This window comes from Pristiophorus japonicus, chromosome 6, assembly GCF_044704955.1.
Source record: "Pristiophorus japonicus isolate sPriJap1 chromosome 6, sPriJap1.hap1, whole genome shotgun sequence".
NCBI classification, from domain to species: Eukaryota; Metazoa; Chordata; class Chondrichthyes; family Pristiophoridae; genus Pristiophorus; species Pristiophorus japonicus.
The window spans coordinates 265,933,582-265,956,410 of NC_091982.1; the positions used below are offsets into that span (position 1 = coordinate 265,933,582).

At 43.8% G+C, this 22,829-nt stretch overlaps 1 protein-coding gene across 1 annotated transcript in view; it reads right to left on the minus strand.

Annotated features, from left to right (window-relative positions):
- The window catches only part of LOC139266312 (uncharacterized), a 30,518-nt gene extending 8,108 nt beyond the window's left edge, over positions 1 to 22,410 (minus strand). The window contains exons 1-5 of the mRNA XM_070884133.1: positions 22,354 to 22,410; positions 21,858 to 22,043; positions 12,093 to 12,284; positions 11,595 to 11,780; positions 96 to 287 (exon numbers count right to left, since the gene is read on the minus strand). Of these exons, the coding sequence (XP_070740234.1) occupies positions 96 to 287; positions 11,595 to 11,780; positions 12,093 to 12,284; positions 21,858 to 22,026 (739 nt within the window). The 5' untranslated portion in view covers positions 22,027 to 22,043; positions 22,354 to 22,410. The remainder of the gene's footprint in view (positions 1 to 95; positions 288 to 11,594; positions 11,781 to 12,092; positions 12,285 to 21,857; positions 22,044 to 22,353) is intronic.
- Positions 22,411 to 22,829: the final 419 nt, after the last annotated feature.

Here is a 22,829-nt window from a genome sequence, read left to right on the forward strand (position 1 = left end):
TTTCGATATCTAATGTTAAAAAATCATTCTGCTATTGCATTCCTTCCAGAACATGCTGTGTAAAATGCCCGATGAAGAAAATTTCTCTTGCTTACTACTTGCTGTCGTTGTTGAACTGATCCCTGTTGTTAAGGTTGTTGTTAATTGGGTTGTTGAGAGTTCAGTGGTGCTCTCTGTAGTTGTAGGTGCTGTTGTGCTTGTTGGTGCTGATGTGGATGTAAAGATTGGTGCTGTAGTTGCTGATAGTACAGGTGCAAAAGATGTCTCAGTTGGAGCAGTTGATGTAACTATGTAAACAAAATGGAAATTCAGATTAGAATGCAGCATGAGGGTCAAGTTCACTTGTTTTATTTAAATGACATTAGATAACATCGGAGAAATATAATGGCCCGGAGTTTGCAGGCCCTATGACCGCTTACGCGGCGGCTGTAAGTGCCCCCAGATATGTGTTTCTGCATCCGTGCCCAGGATGTGAAACAGCCGAACTTCCGAGCTGTCAAGTTTCAGCTGGACCAAACGTCCACATCCCTGGGAAATGGACAGTCGCTGCTGGAGAGTTGGAGCTATTTCCCCAAGTAGTGCCCGCCCAGCGAACGCCCACGGAACTCTGACACCTGGTAAAATCAGGCGTACGTCTTTTTCTTACAAGTGTAAGGGTTTAAAGAAATCTGAAAATAAACAATTTTTCAATCCTTCGAACTTAAAATTCATTTAAAATTTGTTTCACTTACTCTTGACCTTTTAAAAAGATTTACATTTATTTTTCATTAATTTTTTTGTTTTAAATGTTTCATTACATTGCATTTTAATTAATATTGCCATGTAATGAATTATTTAAGTTGCGTGAAATTTATGTTTTTTGGGGGATTCTTCTTCAGGTATGGGGATTCTGTACGTAAATGGAATCCATATAAGCATAATAGTGATGCGCCTTTGTGATATGTTAGGCTGGCCCACGTGATGCAAGACATAAGAACATAAGAACATAAGAATTAGGAACAGGAGTAGGCCATCTAGCCCCTCGAGCCTGCTCCACCATTCAATAAGATCATGGCTGATCTGGCCATGGACTCAGCTCCACTTACCCGCCCGCTCCCCGTAACCCTTAAATCCCTTATTGGTTAAAAATCTAACTATCTGTGATTTGAATACATTCAATGAGCTAGCCTCAACTGCTTCCTTGGGCAGAGAATTCCATAGATTCACAACCCTCTGGGAGAAGAAATTGATTCTCAACTCGGTTTTAATTTGGCTCCCCCGTATTTTGAGGCTGTGCCCCCCAGTTCTCGTCTCCCCGACCAGTGGAAACAACCTCTCCGCCTCTATATTGTCTATCCCTTTCATTATTTTAAATGTTTCTATAAGATCATCCCTCATCCTTCTGAACTCCAACGAGTAAAGACCCAGTCTACTCAATCTACCATCATAAGGTAACCCCCTCATCTCCGGAATCAGCCTAGGGAATCATCTCTGTACCCCCTCCAAAGCCAGTATATCCTTCCTTAAGTAAGGTGACCAAAACTGCACGCAGTACTCCAGGTGCGGCCTTACCAATACCCGATACAGTTGCAGCAGGACCTCCCTGCCTTTGTACTCCATCCCTCTCGCAATGAAGGCCAACATTCCATTCGCCTTCCTGATTACCTGCTGCACCTGCAAACTAACTTTTTGGGATTCATGCACAAGGACCCCCAGGTCCCTCTGCACCGCAGCATGTTGTAATTTCTCCCCATTCAAATAATATTCCCTTTTACTGTTTTTTTTCCCAAGGTGGATGACCTCACACTTTCTGACATTGTACTCCATCTGCCAAATCTTAGCCCATTCGCTTAACTGATCTAAATCTCTTTGCAGCCTGTCTGTGTCCTCTACACAACCCGCTTTCCCACTAATCTTTGTGTCATCTGCAAATTTTGTGACACTACACTCTGTCCCCTTTTCCAGGTCATCTATGTATATTGTAAACAGTTGTGGTCCCAGCACCAATCCCTGAGGCACACCGCTAACCACTGATTTCCAACCCGAAAAGGACCCATTTATCCCGACTCTGCTTTCTGTTCGCCAGCCAATTCTCTATCCATGCTAATACATTTCCTCTGACTCCGCGTACCTCTATCTTCTGCAGTAACCTTTTGTGTGGCACCTTATCGAATGCCTTTTGGAAATCTAAATAGACCACATCCATTGGTACACCTCTATCTACATGCTTGTTATATCCTCAAAGAATTCCAGTAAATTAGTTCAACAGGCTTTCCCCTTCATGAATCCATGCTGTGTCTGCTTGATTGCACTATTCCTGTCTAGATGTCCCGCTATTTCTTCCTTAATGATAGTTTCTAGCATTTTCCCCACTACAGATGTTAAACTAACCGGCCTATAGTTACCTGCGTTTTGTCTGCCCCCTTTTTAAACAGCGGCGTTACTTTAGCTGCTTTCCAATCCGCTGGTACCTCCCCAGAGTCCAGAGAATTTTGGTAGATTATAACGAATGCATCTGCTATAACTTCCGCCATCTCTTTTAATACCCTGGGATGCATTTCATCAGGACCAGGGGACTTGTCTAACTTGAGTCCCATTAGCCTGTCCAGCACTACCCCGCTAGTGATAGTGATTGGCTCAAGGTCCTCCCTTCTCACATTCCTGTGACCAGCAATTTTTGGCATGGTTTTTGTTTCTTTCACTGTGAAGACCGAAGCAAAATAATTGTTTGAAATCTCAGCCATTTCCACATTTCCCATTATTAAATCCCCCTTCTAATCTTCTAAGGGACCAACAATTACTTTAGTCACTCTTTTCCGTTTTATATATCTGTAAAAGCTTTTACTATCTGTTTTTATGTTTTGGTCTCCATATTTAAGGAAGGATATACTTGCATTGGAGGCCAAGACACATAAGAACATAAGAAATAGGAGCAGGAGTAGGCCATTTGACTCGTCGAGATTGCTCTGCCATTTAATAAGATCATGGCTGATCTGATCATGGGCTCAGCTCCACTTCCCTGCCTGCTCCCCATAACCCTTTATTCCCTTAGAAACATAGAAACATAGAAAATAGGTGCAGGAGTAGGCCATTCGGCCCTTCTAGCCTGCACCACCATTCAATGAGTTCATGGCTGAACATTCAACTTCAGTACCCCATTCCTGCTTTCTCGCCATACCCCTTGATCCCCCTAGCAGTAAGGACCTCATCTAACTCCTTTTTGAATATATTTAGTGAATTGGCCTCAACAACTTTCTGTGGTAGAGAATTCCACAGGTTCACCACTCTCTGGGTGAAGAAGTTCCTCCGCATCTCGGTCCTAAATGGCTTACCCCTTATCCTTAGACTGTGACCCCTGGTTCTGGACTTCCCCAACATTGGGAACATTCTTCCTGCATCTAACCTGTCTAACCCCGTCATAATTTTATATGTTTCTATGAGGTCCCCTCTCATTCTTCTGAACTCCAGTGAATACAAGCCCAGTTGATCCAGTCTTTCTTGATAGGTCAGTCCCGCCATCCCGGGAATCAGTCTGGTGAACCTTCGCTGCACTCCCTCAATAGCAAGAATGTCCTTCCTCAGGTTAGGAGACCAAAACTGTACACAATACTCCAGGTGTGGCCTCACCAATGCCCTGTACAACTGTAGCAACACCTCCCTGCCCCTGTACTCAAATCCCCTTGCTATGAAGGCCAACATGCCATTTGCTTTCTTAACCGCCTGCTGCACCTGCATGCCAACCTTCAATGACTGATGTACCATGACACCCAGGTCTCTTTGCACCTCCCCTTTTCCTAATCTGTCACCATTCAGATAATAGTCTGTCTCTCTGTTTTTACCACCAAAGTGGATAACCTCACATTTATCCACATTATACTTCATCTGCCATGCATTTGCCCACTCACCTAACCTATCCAAGTCGCTCTGCAGCCTCACAGCATCCTCCTCGCAGCTCACACTGCCACCCAACTTAGTGTCATCCGCAAATTTGGAGATACTACATTTAATCCCCTCATCTAAATCATTAATGTACAGTGTAAACAGCTGGGGCCCCAGCACAGAACCTTGCGGTACCCCACTAGTCACTGCCTGCCATTCTGAAAAGTACCCATTTACTCCTACTCTTTGCTTCCTGTCTGACAACCAGTTCTCAATCCACGTCAGCACACTACCCCCAATCCCATGTGCTTTAACTTTGCACATTAATCTCTTGTGTGGGACCTTGTCGAAAGCCTTCTGAAAGTCCAAATATACCACATCAACTGGTTCTCCCTTGTCCACTTTACTGGAAACATCCTCAAAAAATTCCAGAAGATTTGTCAAGCATGATTTCCCTTTCACAAATCCATGCTGACTTGGACCTATCATGTCACCATTTTCCAGATGCACTGCTATGACATCCTTAATAATTGATTCCATCACTTTACCCACTGCTGAGGTCAGGCTGACCGGTCTATAATTCCCTGTTTTCTCTCTCCCTCCTTTTTTAAAAAGTGGGGTTACATTGGCTACCCTCCACTCCATAGGAACTGATCTAGAGTCAATGGAATGTTGGAAAATGACTGTCAATGCATCCGCTATTTCCAAGGCCACCTCCTTAAGTACTCTAGGATGCAGTCCATCAGGCCCTGGGGATTTATCGGCCTTCAATCCCATCAATTTCCCCAACACAATTTCCCGACTAATAAAGATTTCCCTCAGTTCCTCTTCCTTACTAGACCCTCTGACCCCTTTTATATCCGGAAGGTTGTTTGTATCCTCCTTAGTGAATACCGAACCAAAGTACTTGTTCAATTGATCCGCCATTTCTTTGTTCCCCGTTATGACTTCCCCTGATTCTGACTGCAGGGGACCTACGTTTGTCTTCACCAACCTTTTTCTCTTTACATACCTATAGAAACTTTTGCAATCCGCCTTAATGTTCCCTGCAAGCTTCTTCTCGTACTCCATTTTCCCTGTCCTAATCAAACCCTTTGTCCTCCTCTGCTGAGTTCTAAATTTCTCCCAGTCCCCAGGTTCGCTGCTATTTCTGGCCAATTTGTATGCCACTTCCTTGGCTTTAATACTATCCCTGATTTCCCTAGATAGCCACGGTTGAGCCACCTTCCCCTTTTTATTTTTACGCCAGACAGGAATGTACAATTGTTGTACTTCATCCATGCGGTCTCTAAATGTCTGCCATTGCCCATCCACAGTCAACCCCCTAAGTATCATTCGCCAATCTATCCTAGCCAATTCACGCCTCATACCTTCAAAGTTACCCTTCTTTAAGTTCTGGACCATGGTCTCTGAAATTACTGTTTCATTCTCCATCCTAATGCAGAATTCCACCATATTATGGTCACTCTTCCCCAAGGGGCCTCGCACAATGAGATTGCTAATTAATCCTCTCTCATTACACAACACCCAGTCTAAGATGGCCTCCCCCCTAGTTGGTTCCTCAACATATTGGTCTAGAAAACCATCCCTTATGCACTCCAGGAAATCCTCCTCCACCGTATTGCTTCCAGTTTGGCTAGCCCAATCTATGTGCATATTAAAGTCACCCATTATAACTGCTGCACCTTTATTGCATGCACCCCTAATTTCCTGTTTGATGCCCTCCCCAACATCCCTATTACTGTTTGGAGGTCTGTACACAACTCCTACTAACGTTTTTTGCCCTTTGGTGTTCTGCAGCTCTACCCATATAGATTCCACATCATCCAAGCTAATGTCTTTCCTAACTATTGCATTAATCTCCTCTTTAACCAGCAATGCTACCCCACCTCCTTTTCCTTTTATTCTATCCTTCCTGAATGTTGAATACCCCTGAATGTTGAGTTCCCAGCCCTGATCATCCTGGAGCCACGTCTCCGTAATCCCAATCACATCATATTTGTTAACATCTATTTGCACAATTAATTCATCCACCTTATTGCGGATACTCCTTGCATTAAGACACAAAGCCTTCAGGCTTGTTTTATTAACACCCTTTGTCCTTTTAGAATTTTGCTGTACAGTGGCCCTTTTTGTTCTTTGCCTTGGGTTTCTCTGCCCTCCACTTTTCCTCATCTCCTTTCTGTCTTTTGCTTTTGGCTCCTTTTTGTTTCCCTCTGTCTCCCTGCATTGGTTCCCATCCCCCTGCCATATTAGTTTAAATCCTCCCCAACAGCACTAGCAAACACTCCCCCTAGGACATTGGTTCCAGTCCTGCCCAGGTGCAGACCGTCCGGTTTGTACTGGTCCCACCTCCCCCAGAACCGGTCCCAATGCCCCAGGAATTTGAATCCCTCCCTGCTGCACCACTGCTCAAGCCACGTATTCATCTGCGCTATCCTGCGATTCCTACTCTGACTATCACGTGGCACTGGTAGCAATCCCGAGATTACTACTTTTGAGGTCCTACTTTTTAATTTAGCTCCTAGCTCCTTAAATTCGTTTCGTAGGACCTCATCCCTTTTTTTGCCTATGTCGTTGGTACCAATGTGCACCACGACAACTGGCTGTTCTCCCTCCCATTTCAGAATGTCCTGCACATTTCCTCTGACTCCGTGTACATCTATCTTCTGCAGTAACCTTTTGTGTGGCACCTTATCGAATGCCTTTTGGAAATCTAAATAGACCACATCCACCGGTACACCTCAATCCACCATGCTCGTTATATCCTCAAAGAATTCCAGTAAATTAGTTCAACATGATTTCCCCTTCATGAATCCATGCTGTGTCTGCTTGATTGCACTATTCCTGTCTAGATGTCCCGCTATTTTTTCCTTAATGATAGTTTCTAGCATTTTCCCCACTACAGTTGTTAAACTAACCGGCCTATAGTTACCTGCGTTTTGTCTGCCCCCTTTTTAAACAGCGCCGTTACTTTAGCTGCTTTCCAATCCGCTGGTACCTCCCCAGAGTCCAGAGAATTTTGGTAGATTATAACGAATGCATCTGCTATAACTTCCGCCATCTCTTTTAATACCCTGGGATGCATTTCATCAGGACCAGGGGACTTGTCTAACTTGAGTCCCATTAGCCTGTCCAGCACTACCCCCCGAGTGATAGTGATTGGCTCAAGGTCCTCCCTTCTCACATTCCTGTGACCAGCAATTTTTGGCATGGTTTTTTGTTTCTTCCACTGTGAAGACCGAAGCAAAATAATTGTTTGAAATCTCAGCCATTTCCACATTTCCCATTATTAAATCCCCCTTCTAATCTTCTAAGGGACCAACAATTACTTTAGTCACTCTTTTCCGTTTTATATATCTGTAAAAGCTTTTACTATCTGTTTTTATGTTTTGGTCTCCATATTTAAGGAAGGATATACTTGCATTGGAGGCCAAGACACATAAGAACATAAGAAATAGGAGCAGGAGTAGGCCATTTGACCCGTCGAGACTGCTCTGCCATTTAATAAGATCATGGCTGATCTGATCATGGGCTCAGCTCCAATTCCCTGCCTGCTCCCCATAACCCTTTATTCCCTTATCGCTCAAAAATCTGTCTATCTCCGCCTTAAATATATTCAGTGACGCAACATCCACAGCTCTCTGGGGCAGAGAATTCCACAGATTTATAACCTTCTGAGAGAAGCAAGTCCCCCTCATCTCAGTTTTAAACGGGCAGCCCCTTATTCTGAGACTGCCCCCAAGTTTTAGTTTCCCCTATGAGTGGAAATATCCTCTCTGCATCCACCTTGTCGAGCCCCACATTATCTTTTATTATTCGATAAGATCACCTCTCATTCTTCTGAACTCCAATGAGTATAGGCCCAACCTACTCAAACTATCTTCATAAGTCAACCCCCTCATCTCTGGAATCAACCTAGTGAACCTTCTCTGAACTGCCTCCAATGCAAGTATAATCTTTCCTTAAATATGGAGACCAAAACTGCACGCAGTACTCCAGGTGTGGCATCGCCAATATCCTGTACAGTTGTAGCAGGACTTCTCTGCTTTTATACTCTATCCCCTTTGCAATAAAGGCCAACATTCCATTTGCCTTCCTGATTACTTGCTGTACCTGCATACTAAATTTTTGTGTTTCATGCACAAGGACTCCCAGGTCCCTCTGTACTGCAGCACTTTGCAATTGTTCTCCATTTAAATACAATTTGCTTTTCTATGTTTTCTGCCAAAGTGGATAACCTCACATTGTCCTACATTGTAGAAACATAGAAACATAGAAAATAGGTGCAGGAGTAGGCCATTCGGCCCTTCTAGCCTGCACCGCCATTCAATGAGTTCATGGCTGAACATGCAACTTCAGTACCCCATTCCTGTTTTCTCACCATACCCCTTGATTCCCCTAGTAGTAAGGACTTCATCTAACTCCTTTTTGAATATATTTAGTGAATTGGCCTCAACAACTTTCTGTGGTAGAGAATTCCACATGTTCACCACTCTCTGGGTGAAGAAATTCCTCCTCATCTCGGTCCTAAATGGCTTACCCCTTATCCTTAGACTGTGTCCCCTGGTTCTGGACTTCCCCAACATTGGGAAAATTCTTCCTGCATCTAACCTGTCTAACCCCGTCAGAATTTTAAACGTTTCTATGAGGTCCCCTCTCATTCTTCTGAACTCCAGTGAATACAAGCCCAGTTGATCTAGTCTTTCTTGATATGTCAGTCCCGCCATCCCGGGAATCAGTCTGGTGAACCTTCGCTGCACTCCCTCAATAGCAAGAATGTCCTTCCTCAGGTTAGGAGACCAAAACTGTACACAATACTCCAGGTGTGGCCTCACCAAGGCCCTGTACAACTGTAGCAACACCTCCCTGCCCCTGTACTCAAATCCGCTCGCTATGAAGGCCAACATGCCATTTGCTTTCTTAACTGCCTGCTGTACCTGCATGCCAACCTTCAATGACTGATGTACCATGACACCCAGGTCTCGTTGCACCTCCCCTTTTCCTAATCTGTCACCATTCAGATAATAGTCTGTCTCTCTGTTTTTACCACCAAAGTGGATAACCTCACATTTATCCACATTATACTTCATCTGCCATGCATTTGCCCACTCACTTAACCTATCCAAGTCGCTCTGCAGCCTCATAGCATCCTCCTCGCAGCTCACACTGCCACCCAACTTAGTGTCATCCGCAAATTTGGAGATACTACATTTAATCCCCTCGTCTAAATCATTAATATACAGTGTAAACAGCTGGGGCCCCAGCACAGAACCTTGCGGTACCCCACTAGTCACTGCCTGCCATTCTGAAAAGTCCCCATTTACTCCTACTCTTTGCTTCCTGTCTGACAACCAGTTCTCAATCCATGTCAGCACACTACCCCCAATCCCATGTGCTTTAACTTTGCACATTAATCTCTTGTGTGGGACCTTGTCGAAAGCCTTCTGAAAGTCCAAATATACCACATCAACTGGTTCTCCCTTGTCCACTCTACTGGAAACATCCTCAAAAAATTCCAGAAGATTTGTCAAGCATGATTTCCCTTTCACAAATCCATGCTGACTTGGACCTATCATATCACCTCTTTCCAAATGCACTGCTATGACATCCTTAATAATTGATTCCATCATTTTACCCACTACCGATGTCAGGCTGACCGGTCTATAATTCCCTGTTATCTCTCTCCCTCCTTTTTTAAAAAGTGGGGTTACATTGGCTACCCTCCACTCCATAGGAACTGATCCAGAGTCAATGGAATGTTGGAAAATGACTGTCAATGCATCCACTGTTTCCAAGGCCACCTCCTTAAGTACTCTGGGATGCAGTCCATCAGGCCCTGGGGATTTATCGGCCTTCAATCCCATCAATTTCCCCAACACAATTTCCCGACTAATAAGGATTTCCCTCAGTTCCTCCTCCTTACTAGACCCTCCGACCCCATTTATATCCGAAGGTTGTTTGTGTCCTCTTCAGTGAATACCGAACCAAAGTACTTGTTCAATTGGTCCGCCATTTCTTTGTTCCCCGTTATGACTTCCCCTGATTCTGACTGCAGGGGACCTACGTTTGTCTTTACTAACATTTTTCTCTTTATATATCTATAGAAACTTTTGCAATCCGTCTTAATGTTCCCTGCAAGCTTCTTCTCGTACTCCATTTTCCCTGCCCTAATCAAACCCTTTGTCTTCCTCTGCTGAGTTCCAAATTTCTCCCTTTGTACTCCATCTGCTAAAGTTTTGCCCATTCTCTTAGCCTGTCTATATCCCTTTGCAGAGTTTTTGTGTCCTCCTCACAATTTGCTTTCCCACCCATCTTTGTATTATCAGCAAACTTGGCTACATTACACTCGCTCCCTTCATCCAAGTCATGAATATAGATTGTAATTGGTTGAGGCCCAGCACTGATCCCTGCTGCACCCCATTAATTACTGTTTGCCAACTAGAATATGACCCGTTTATCCTGACTCTCTGCTTCCTGTTAGTTAGCCAATCCTCGATCCATGCTAATATATTACCACCAGTCCCGTGAACTTTTATCTTGTGCAGTAACCTTTTCTGTGCCACCTTATCGAATGCCTTCTGGAAATCCAAATCCACCACATACCCTGGTTCCCCCTTATCCACACTGCTTGTTACATCCTCAAAGAACTCTCGCAAATTTGTCAACCACGATGTTCCTTTCATTAAACCATGCTGACTCTGCTTGATTGAATTATGCTTTTCCAAATGTCCTGCTGCTGCTTCCTTAATAATGGACTCCAGGATTTTCGAAATGCCAGATGTTGCGCTAACCGGTCGATAGTTTCCTGCCTTCTGTCTGCCCATTTTTTAAAATCGGGACATTATATTTGCAGTTTACCAATCTGCTGGGACCGCCCCAGAATCCAGGGAATTTTGGTAGATTACAACCAATGCATCCACTATCTCTGCAGCCACTTCTTTTAGGATACAAGTCATCAGGTCCAGGGGACTTGTCTGCCTTTAGTCCCATTATTTGACCGAGTACTACTTCTTTAGTGATAGTTCCTTCCTCCCTATAGCCCCTTGATTATCCACTATTGGGATGTTTTTAGTGTCTTCTACCGTGAAGACAGATACAAAATATTTGTTCCAAGTCTCTGCCATTTCCCCGTTCTCCATTATTACTTCCCCAGTTTCATCCTCCAGGGGACCAACATTTAGTCTTGCCACTCATTTCCTTTTTATGTACCTGATGAAACACTTACTACCTGTTTTTATATTTCATGCTAGTTTACTTTCATAATCTATCTTCCTTCTCTTTATTATTTTTTTGGTCATTCTTTGCTGGCTTTTAAAAGTTTCCCAATCCCCTGGCCTCCCACTGGTCTTGCCACGTTGCTTGCCCTTGTTTTCAATTTGATACCAGAGATGCTTGCGAACCACATGTGCCCCTGGGCTATGTGAGTCTTTAACAGGCATTCTCCTGCAGACCCAGGATTGTAAGAGTATGAAGATACGGAGGCACCAGACAGGCTTGTAGTTAACATGTGGTTCGGACACATTCACCTGTGGGAAACATCCGACCGCATTTGAGGCCCAATATTGCAACGTCCAACCATGAAATCATTCTATACTTATGTTGTTTAATGGCGTCAGTTCAGCTGTGATTATAAAGCAACAAATTATAACAGGATATTAATTTGGGCATTCATTTGCATCCTTTTCAGCACCATCAGTAGGAAATAGCTTTTAAAAATGAGTTCTGATCCTTACTACTTCCTGTAGTGGAACTGACAGCGGTTGTTGAGGGTGTTGTGGATTGGGTTGTCAGTGGTTGAGAGCTGCCCTCTGTAGTTGTTGGTACTGTTGTCCCTGAAGTGGGTGAAGAGGTCAGTGATGTAGTTGTTGATGGTCCGGAGGAAGATAAAGTTCCTATTGTCATTGCGGTGCTTGATGTAGCTGTTTGAGCAAAACAGTAACATCAGTGTGGGATTCTATAATTAGTGCATTACGGACTGCGCTGACTTTTCTGATTCAGTAGAAACTTAGTACATGAGAATAATTCTACATATTATCATATTGGCACGTTCAAATGTAATTTACTCACACAGTAATGTTGAAGGCTCACTCTCATTAAATATGTGCATGGGTAAATACTAAAAAAATAGATAGATCTTTTCGATATCTAATGTTAAAAAATCATTCTGCTATTGCATTCCTTCCAGAACATGCTGTGTAAAATGCCCGATGAAGAAAATTTCTCTTGCTTACTACTTGCTGTCGTTGTTGAACTGATCCCTGTTGTTAAGGTTGTTGTTAATTGGGTTGTTGAGAGTTCAGTGGTGCTCTCTGTAGTTGTAGGTGCTGTTGTGCTTGTTGGTGCTGATGTGGATGTAAAGATTGGTGCTGTAGTTGCTGATAGTACAGGTGCAAAAGATGTCTCAGTTGGAGCAGTTGATGTAACTATGTAAACAAAATGGAAATTCAGATTAGAATGCAGCATGAGGGTCAAGTTCACTTGTTTTATTTAAATGACATTAGATAACATCGGAGAAATATAATGGCCCGGAGTTTGCAGGCCCTATGACCGCTTACGCGGCGGCTGTAAGTGCCCCCAGATATGTGTTTCTGCATCCGTGCCCAGGCTGTGAAACAGCCGAACTTCCGAGCTGTCAAGTTTCAGCTGGACCAAACGTCCACATCCCTGGGAAATGGACAGTCGCTGCTGGAGAGTTGGAGCTATTTCCCCAAGTAGTGCCCGCCCAGCGAACGCCCACGGAACTCTGACACCTGGTAAAATCAGGCGTACGTCTTTTTCTTACAAGTGTAAGGGTTTAAAGAAATCTGAAAATAAACAATTTTTCAATCCTTCGAACTTAAAATTCATTTAAAATTTGTTTCACTTACTCTTGACCTTTTAAAAAGATTTACATTTATTTTTCATTAATTTTTTTGTTTTAAATGTTTCATTACATTGCATTTTAATTAATATTGCCATGTAATGAATTATTTAAGTTGCGTGAAATTTATGTTTTTTGGGGGATTCTTCTTCAGGTATGGGGATTCTGTACGTAAATGGAATCCATATAAGCATAATAGTGATGCGCCTTTGTGATATGTTAGGCTGGCCCACGTGATGCAAGACATAAGAACATAAGAACATAAGAATTAGGAACAGGAGTAGGCCATCTAGCCCCTCGAGCCTGCTCCACCATTCAATAAGATCATGGCTGATCTGGCCATGGACTCAGCTCCACTTACCCGCCCGCTCCCCGTAACCCTTACATCCCTTATTGGTTAAAAATCTAACTATCTGTGATTTGAATACATTCAATGAGCTAGCCTCAACTGCTTCCTTGGGCAGAGAATTCCATAGATTCACAACCCTCTGGGAGAAGAAATTGATTCTCAACTCGGTTTTAATTTGGCTCCCCCGTATTTTGAGGCTGTGCCCCCCAGTTCTCGTCTCCCCGACCAGTGGAAACAACCTCTCCGCCTCTATATTGTCTATCCCTTTCATTATTTTAAATGTTTCTATAAGATCATCCCTCATCCTTCTGAACTCCAACGAGTAAAGACCCAGTCTACTCAATCTACCATCATAAGGTAACCCCCTCATCTCCGGAATCAGCCAAGGGAATCATCTCTGTACCCCCTCCAAAGCCAGTATATCCTTCCTTAAGTAAGGTGACCAAAACTGCACGCAGTACTCCAGGTGCGGCCTTACCAATACCCGATACAGTTGCAGCAGGACCTCCCTGCCTTTGTACTCCATCCCTCTCGCAATGAAGGCCAACATTCCATTCGCCTTCCTGATTACCTGCTGCACCTGCAAACTAACTTTTTGGGATTCATGCACAAGGACCCCCAGGTCCCTCTGCACCGCAGCATGTTGTAATTTCTCCCCATTCAAATAATATTCCCTTTTACTGTTTTTTTGCCCAAGGTGGATGACCTCACACTTTCTGACATTGTACTCCATCTGCCAAATCTTAGCCCATTCGCTTAACTGATCTAAATCTCTTTGCAGCCTGTCTGTGTCCTCTACACAACCCGCTTTCCCACTAATCTTTGTGTCATCTGCAAATTTTGTGACACTACACTCTGTCCCCTTTTCCAGGTCATCTATGTATATTGTAAACAGTTGTGGTCCCAGCACCAATCCCTGAGGCACACCGCTAACCACTGATTTCCAACCTGAAAAGGACCCATTTATCCCGACTCTGCTTTCTGTTCGCCAGCCAATTCTCTATCCATGCTAATACATTTCCTCTGACTCCGCGTACCTCTATCTTCTGCAGTAACCTTTTGTGTGGCACCTTATCGAATGCCTTTTGGAAATCTAAATAGACCACATCCATTGGTACACCTCTATCTACATGCTTGTTATATCCTCAAAGAATTCCAGTAAATTAGTTCAACAGGCTTTCCCCTTCATGAATCCATGCTGTGTCTGCTTGATTGCACTATTCCTGTCTAGATGTCCCGCTATTTCTTCCTTAATGATAGTTTCTAGCATTTTCCCCACTACAGATGTTAAACTAACCGGCCTATAGTTACCTGCGTTTTGTCTGCCCCCTTTTTAAACAGCGGCGTTACTTTAGCTGCTTTCCAATCCGCTGGTACCTCCCCAGAGTCGAGAGAATTTTGGTAGATTATAACGAATGCATCTGCTATAACTTCCGCCATCTCTTTTAATACCCTGGGATGCATTTCATCAGGACCAGGGGACTTGTCTAACTTGAGTCCCATTAGCCTGTCCAGCACTACCCCCCGAGTGATAGTGATTGGCTCAAGGTCCTCCCTTCTCACATTCCTGTGACCAGCAATTTTTGGCATGGTTTTTGTTTCTTTCACTGTGAAGACCGAAGCAAAATAATTGTTTGAAATCTCAGCCATTTCCACATTTCCCATTATTAAATCCCCCTTCTAATCTTCTAAGGGACCAACAATTACTTTAGTCACTCTTTTCCGTTTTATATATCTGTAAAAGCTTTTACTATCTGTTTTTATGTTTTGGTCTCCATATTTAAGGAAGGATATACTTGCATTGGAGGCCAAGACACATAAGAACATAAGAAATAGGAGCAGGAGTAGGCCATTTGACTCGTCGAGATTGCTCTGCCATTTAATAAGATCATGGCTGATCTGATCATGGGCTCAGCTCCACTTCCCTGCCTGCTCCCCATAACCCTTTATTCCCTTAGAAACATAGAAACATAGAAAATAGGTGCAGGAGTAGGCCATTCGGCCCTTCTAGCCTGCACCACCATTCAATGAGTTCATGGCTGAACATTCAACTTCAGTACCCCATTCCTGCTTTCTCGCCATACCCCTTGATCCCCCTAGCAGTAAGGACCTCATCTAACTCCTTTTTGAATATATTTAGTGAATTGGCCTCAACAACTTTCTGTGGTAGAGAATTCCACAGGTTCACCACTCTCTGGGTGAAGAAGTTCCTCCGCATCTCGGTCCTAAATGGCTTACCCCTTATCCTTAGACTGTGACCCCTGGTTCTGGACTTCCCCAACATTGGGAACATTCTTCCTGCATCTAACCTGTCTAACCCCATCATAATTTTATATGTTTCTATGAGGTCCCCTCTCATTCTTCTGAACTCCAGTGAATACAAGCCCAGTTGATCCAGTCTTTCTTGATAGGTCAGTCCCGCCATCCCGGGAATCAGTCTGGTGAACCTTCGCTGCACTCCCTCAATAGCAAGAATGTCCTTCCTCAGGTTAGGAGACCAAAACTGTACACAATACTCCAGGTGTGGCCTCACCAATGCCCTGTACAACTGTAGCAACACCTCCCTGCCCCTGTACTCAAATCCCCTTGCTATGAAGGCCAACATGCCATTTGCTTTCTTAACCGCCTGCTGCACCTGCATGCCAACCTTCAATGACTGATGTACCATGACACCCAGGTCTCTTTGCACCTCCCCTTTTCCTAATCTGTCACCATTCAGATAATAGTCTGTCTCTCTGTTTTTACCACCAAAGTGGATAACCTCACATTTATCCACATTATACTTCATCTGCCATGCATTTGCCCACTCACCTAACCTATCCAAGTCGCTCTGCAGCCTCACAGCATCCTCCTCGCAGCTCACACTGCCACCCAACTTAGTGTCATCCGCAAATTTGGAGATACTACATTTAATCCCCTCATCTAAATCATTAATGTACAGTGTAAACAGCTGGGGCCCCAGCACAGAACCTTGCGGTACCCCACTAGTCACTGCCTGCCATTCTGAAAAGTACCCATTTACTCCTACTCTTTGCTTCCTGTCTGACAACCAGTTCTCAATCCATGTCAGTACACTACCCCCAATCCCATGTGCTCTAACTTTGCACATCAATCTCTTGTGTGGGACCTTGTCGAACGCCTTCTGAAAGTCCAAATACACCACATCAACTGGTTCTCCCTTATCCACTCTACTGGAAACATCCTCAAAAAATTCCAGAAGATTTGTCAAGCATGATTTCCCTTTCACAAATCCATGCTGACTTGGACCTATCATGTCACCTCTTTCCAAATGCACTGCTATGACATCCTTAATAATTGATTCCATCATTTTACCCACTACCGATGTCAGGCTGACCGGTCTATAATTCCCTGTTTTCTCTCTCCCTCCTTTTTTAAAAAGTGGGGTTACATTGGCTACCCTCCACTCCATAGGAACTGATCCAGAGTCAATGGAATGTTGGAAAATGACTGTCAACGCATCCACTATTTCCAAGGCCACCTCCTTAAGTACTCTGGGATGCAGTCCATCAGGCCCTGGGGATTTATCGGCCTTCAATCCCATCAATTTCCCCAACACAATTTCCCGGCTAATAAGGATTTCCCTCAGTTCCTCCTCCTTACTAGACCCCCCGACCCCTTTTATAACCGGAAGGTTGTTCGTGTCCTCCTTCGTGAATACCGAACCAAAGTACTTGTTCAATTGGTCCGCCATTTCTTTGTTCCCCGTTATGACTTCCCCTGATTCTGACTGCAGGGGACCTACGTTTGTCTTTACTAACCTTTTTCTCTTTACATATCTATAGAAACTTTTGCAATCCGTCTTAATGTTCCCTGCAAGCTTCTTCTCATACTCCATTTTCCCTGCCCTAATCAAACCCTTTGTCCTCCTCTGCTGAGTTCTAAATTTCTCCCAGTCCTCAGGTTCGCTGCTATTTCTGGCCAATTTGTATGCCACTTCCTTGGCTTTAATACTATCCCTGATTTCCCTTGATAGCCACGGTTGAGCCACCTTCCCTTTTTTATTTCTATGCCAGACAGGAATGTACAATTGTTGTAGTTCATCCATGCGGTCTCTAAATGTCTGCCATTGCCCATGCACAGTCAACCCCTTAAGTATCATTCGCCAATCCATCTCAGCCAATTCACGCCTCATACCTTCAAAGTTAGCCTTCTTTAAGTTCTGGACCATGGTCTCTGAATTAACTGTTTCATTCTCCATCCCAATGCAGAATTCCACCATATTATGGTCACTCTTCCCCAAGGGGCCTCGCACAACGAGATTGCTAATTAATCCTTTCTCATTACATAACACCCAGTCTAAGATGGCCTCCCCCCTAGTTGGTTCCTCGACATATTGGTCTAAAAAACCATCCCTTATGCACTCCAGAAAATCCTCCTCCACCGTATTGCTTCCAGTTTGGTTAGCCCAATCTATGTGCATATTAAAGTCACCCATTATAACTGCTGCACCTTTATTGCACGCACCCCTAATTTCCTGTTTGATGCCCTCCCCAACATCACTACTACTGTTTGGAGGTCTGTACACAATTCCCACTAACGTTTTTTGCCCTTTGGTGTTCTGCAGCTCTACCCATATAGATTCCACATCATCCAAGCTAATGTCCTTCCTAATCGCTCAAAAATCTGTCTATCTCCGCCTTAAATATATTCAGTGACGCAACATCCACAGCTCTCTGGGGCAGAGAATTCCACAGATTTATAACCTTCTGAGAAAAGCAAGTCCCCCTCATCTCAGTTTTAAACGGGCAGCCCCTTATTCTGAGACTGCCCCCTAGTTTTAGTTTCCCCTATGAGTGGAAATATCCTCTCTGCATCCACCTTGTCGAGCCCCGCATTATCTTTTATTTTTCGATAAGATCACCTCTCATTCTTCTGAACTCCAATGAATATAGGCCCAACCTACTCAAACTATCTTCATAAGTCAACCCCCTCATCTCTGGAATCAACCTAGTGAACCTTCTCTGAACTGCCTCCAATGCAAGTATAATCTTTCCTTAAATATGGAGACCAAAACTGCACGCAGTACTCCAGGTGTGGCATCGCCAATACCCTGTACAGTTGTAGCAGGACTTCTCTGCTTTTATACTCTATCCCCTTTGCAATAAAGGCCAACATTCCATTTGCCTTCCTGATTACTTGCTGTACCTGCATACTAAATTTTTGTGTTTCATGCACAAGGACTCCCAGGTCCCTCTGTACTGCAGCACTTTGCAATTGTTCTCCATTTAAATACAATTTGCTTTTCTATGTTTTCTGCCAAAGTGGATAACCTCACATTGTCCTACATTGTAGAAACATAGAAACATAGAAAATAGGTGCAGGAGTAGGCCATTCGGCCCTTCTTGCCTGCACCGCCATTCAATGAGTTCATGGCTGAACATGCAACTTCAGTACCCCATTTCTGTTTTCTCACCATACCCCTTGATTCCCCTAGTAGTAAGGACTTCATCTAACTCCTTTTTGAATATATTTAGTGAATTGGCCTCAACAACTTTCTGTGGTAGAGAATTCCACATGTTCACCACTCTCTGGGTGAAGAAATTCCTCCTCATCTCGGTCCTAAATGGCTTACCCCTTATCCTTAGACTGTGTCCCCTGGTTCTGGACTTCCCCAACATTGGGAAAATTCTTCCTGCATCTAAACTGTCTAACCCCGTCAGAATTTTAAACGTTTCTATGAGGTCCCCTCTCATTCTTCTGAACTCCAGTGAATACAAGCCCAGTTGATCTAGTCTTTCTTGATATGTCAGTCCCGCCATCCCGGGAATCAGTCTGGTGAACCTTCGCTGCACTCCCTCAATAGCAAGAATGTCCTTCCTCAGGTTAGGAGACCAAAACTGTACACAATACTCCAGGTGTGGCCTCACCAAGGCCCTGTACAACTGTAGCAACACCTCCCTGCCCCTGTACTCAAATCCGCTCGCTATGAAGGCCAACATGCCATTTGCTTTCTTAACTGCCTGCTGTACCTGCATGCCAACCTTCAATGACTGATGTACCATGACACCCAGGTCTCGTTGCACCTCCCCTTTTCCTAATCTGTCACCATTCAGATAATAGTCTGTCTCTCTGTTTTTACCACCAAAGTGGATAACCTCACATTTATCCACATTATACTTCATCTGCCATGCATTTGCCCACTCACTTAACCTATCCAAGTCGCTCTGCAGCCTCATAGCATCCTCCTCGCAGCTCACACTGCCACCCAACTTAGTGTCATCCACAAATTTGGAGATACTACATTTAATCCCCTTGTCTAAATCATTAATATACAGTGTAAACAGCTGGGGCCCCAGCACAGAACCTTGCGGTACCCCACTAGTCACTGCCTGCCATTCTGAAAAGTCCCCATTTACTCCTACTCTTTGCTTCCTGTCTGACAACCAGTTCTCAATCCATGTCAGCACACTACCCCCAATCCCATGTGCTTTAACTTTGCACATTAATCTCTTGTGTGGGACCTTGTCGAAAGCCTTCTGAAAGTCCAAATATACCACATCAACTGGTTCTCCCTTGTCCACTCTACTGGAAACATCCTCAAAAAATTCCAGAAGATTTGTCAAGCATGATTTCCCTTTCACAAATCCATGCTGACTTGGACCTATCATATCACCTCTTTCCAAATGCACTGCTATGACATCCTTAATAATTGATTCCATCATTTTACCCACGACCGATGTCAGGCTGACCGGTCTATAATTCCCTGTTATCTCTCTCCCTCCTTTTTTAAAAAGTGGGGTTACATTGGCTACCCTCCACTCCATAGGAACTGATCCAGAGTCAATGGAATGTTGGAAAATGACTGTCAATGCATCCACTATTTCCAAGGCCACCTCCTTAAGTACTCTGGGATGCAGTCCATCAGGCCCTGGGGATTTATCGGCCTTCAATCCCATCAATTTCCCCAACACAATTTCCCGACTAATAAGGATTTCCCTCAGTTCCTCCTCCTTACTAGACCCTCCGACCCCATTTATATCCGGAAAGTTGTTTGTGTCCTCTTCAGTGAATACCGAACCAAACTACTTGTTCAATTGGTCCGCCATTTCTTTGTTCCCCGTTATGACTTCCCCTGATTCTGACTGCAGGGGACCTACGTTTGTCTTTACTAACATTTTTCTCTTTATATATCTATAGAAACTTTTGCAATCCGTCTTAATGTTCCCTGCAAGCTTCTTCTCGTACTCCATTTTCCCTGCCCTAATCAAACCCTTTGTCTTCCTCTGCTGAGTTCCAAATTTCTCCCTTTGTACTCCATCTGCTAAATTTTTGCCCATTCACTTAGCCTGTCTATATCCCTTTGCAGAGTTTTTGTGTCCTCCTCACAATTTGCTTTCCCACCCATCTTTGTATTATCAACAAACTTGGCTACATTACACTCGCTCCCTTCATCCAAGTCATGAATATAGATTGTAATTGGTTGAGGCCCAGCACTGATCCTTGCTGCACCCCATTAATTACTGTTTGCCAACTAGAATATGACCCGTTTATCCTGACCCTCTGCTTCCTGTTAGTTAGCCAATCCTCGATCCATGCTAATATATCACCACCAGTCCCGTGAACTTTTATCTTGTGCAGTAACCTTTTCTGTGGCACCTTATCGAATGCCTTCTGGAAATCCAAATCCACCACATACCCTGGTTCCCCCTTATCCACACTGCTTGTTACATCCTCAAAGAACTCTCGCAAATTTGTCAACCACGATGTGCCTTTCATTAAACCATGCTGACTCTGCTTGATTGAATTATGCTTTTCCAAATGTCCTGCTACTGCTTCCTTAATAATGGACTCCAGGATTTTCGTAATGCCAGATGTTACGCTAACCGGTCGATAGTTTCCTGCCTTCTGTCTGCCCATTTTTTAAAATCGGGACATTATATTTGCGGTTTACCAATCTGCTGGGACCGCCCCAGAATCCAGGGAATTTTGGTAGATTACAACCAATGCATCCACTATCTCTGCAGCCACTTCTTTTAGGATACAAGTCATCAGGTCCAGGGGACTTGTCTGCCTTTAGTCCCATTATTTTACCGAGTACTACTTCTTTAGTGATAGTTCCTTCCTCCCTATAGCCCCTTGATTATCCACTATTGGGATGTTTTTAGTGTCTTCTACCGTGAAGACAGATACAAAATATTTGTTCCAAGTCTCTGCCATTTCCCCGTTCTCCATTATTACTTCCCCAGTTTCATCCTCCAGGGGACCAACATTTAGTCTTGCCACTCGTTTCCTTTTTATGTACCAGATGAAACACTTACTACCTGTTTTTATATTTCATGCTAGTTTACTTTCATAATCTATCTTCCTTCTCTTTATTATTTTTTTGGTCATTCTTTGCTGGCTTTTAAAAGTTTCCCAATCCCCTGGCCTCCCACTGGTCTTGCCACGTTGCTTGCCCTTGTTTTCAATTTGATACCAGAGATGCTTGCGGACCACATGTGCCCCTGGGCTATGTGAGTCTTTAACAGGCATTCTCCTGCAGACCCAGGATTGTAAGAGTATGAAGATACGGAGGCACCAGAAAGGCTTGTAGTTAACATGTGGTTCGGACACATTCACCTGTGGGAAGCATCCGACCGCATTTGAGGCCCAATATTGCAACGTCAAACCATGAAATCATTCTATACTTATGTTGTTTAATGCCGTCATTTCAGCTGTGATTATAAAGCAACAAATTATAACATGATATTAATTTGGGCATTCATTTGCATCCTTTTCAGCACCATCAGTAGGAAATAGCTTTTAAAAATGAGTTCTGATCCTTACTACTTCCTGTAGTGGAACTGACAGCGGTTGTTGAGGGTGTTGTGGATTGGGTTGTCAGTGGTTGAGAGCTGCCCTCTGTAGTTGTTGGTACTGTTGTCCCTGAAGTGGGTGAAGAGGTCAGTGATGTAGTTGTTGATGGTCCGGAGGAAGATAAAGTTCCTATTGTCATTGCGGTGCTTGATGTAGCTGTTTGACCAAAACAGTAACATCAGTGTGGGATTCTATAATTAGTGCATTACGGACTGCGCTGACTTTTCTGATTCAGTAGAAACTTAGTACATGAGAAGAATTCAACATATTATCATATTGGCACGTTCAACTGTAATTTACTCACACGTTAATGTTGAAGCATCACTCTCATTAAATATGTGCATGGGTAAATACTAAAAAATAGATAGATCTTTTCGATATCTGATAAGAAAAATCATTCTGCTATTGCTTTCCTTCCAGAACATGCTGTGTAAAATGCCCGATGAAGAAAATTTCTCTTGCTTACTACTTGCTGTCGTTGTTGAACTGATCCCTGTTGTTAAGGTTGTTGTTAATTGGGTTGTTGAGAGTTCAGTGGTGCTCTCTGTAGTTGTAGGTGCTGTTGTGCTTGTTGGTGCTGATGTGGATGTAAAGATTGGTGCTGTAGTTGCTGATAGTACAGGTGCAAAAGATGTCTCAGTAGGAGCAGTTGATGTAACTGTGTAAACAAAATGGAAATTCAGATTAGAATGCAGCATGAGGGCCAAGTTCACTTGTTTTATTTAAATGACATTAGATAACATCGGAGAAATATAATGGCCCGGAGTTTGCAGGCCCTATGACCGCTTACGCGGCGGCTGTAAGTGCCCCCAGATCCGTGTTTCTGCATCCGTGCCCAGGCTGTGAAACAGCCGAACTTCCGAGCTGTCAAGTTTCAGCTGGACCAAACGTCCACATCCCTGGGAAATGGACAGTCGCTGCTGGAGAGTTGGAACTATTTCC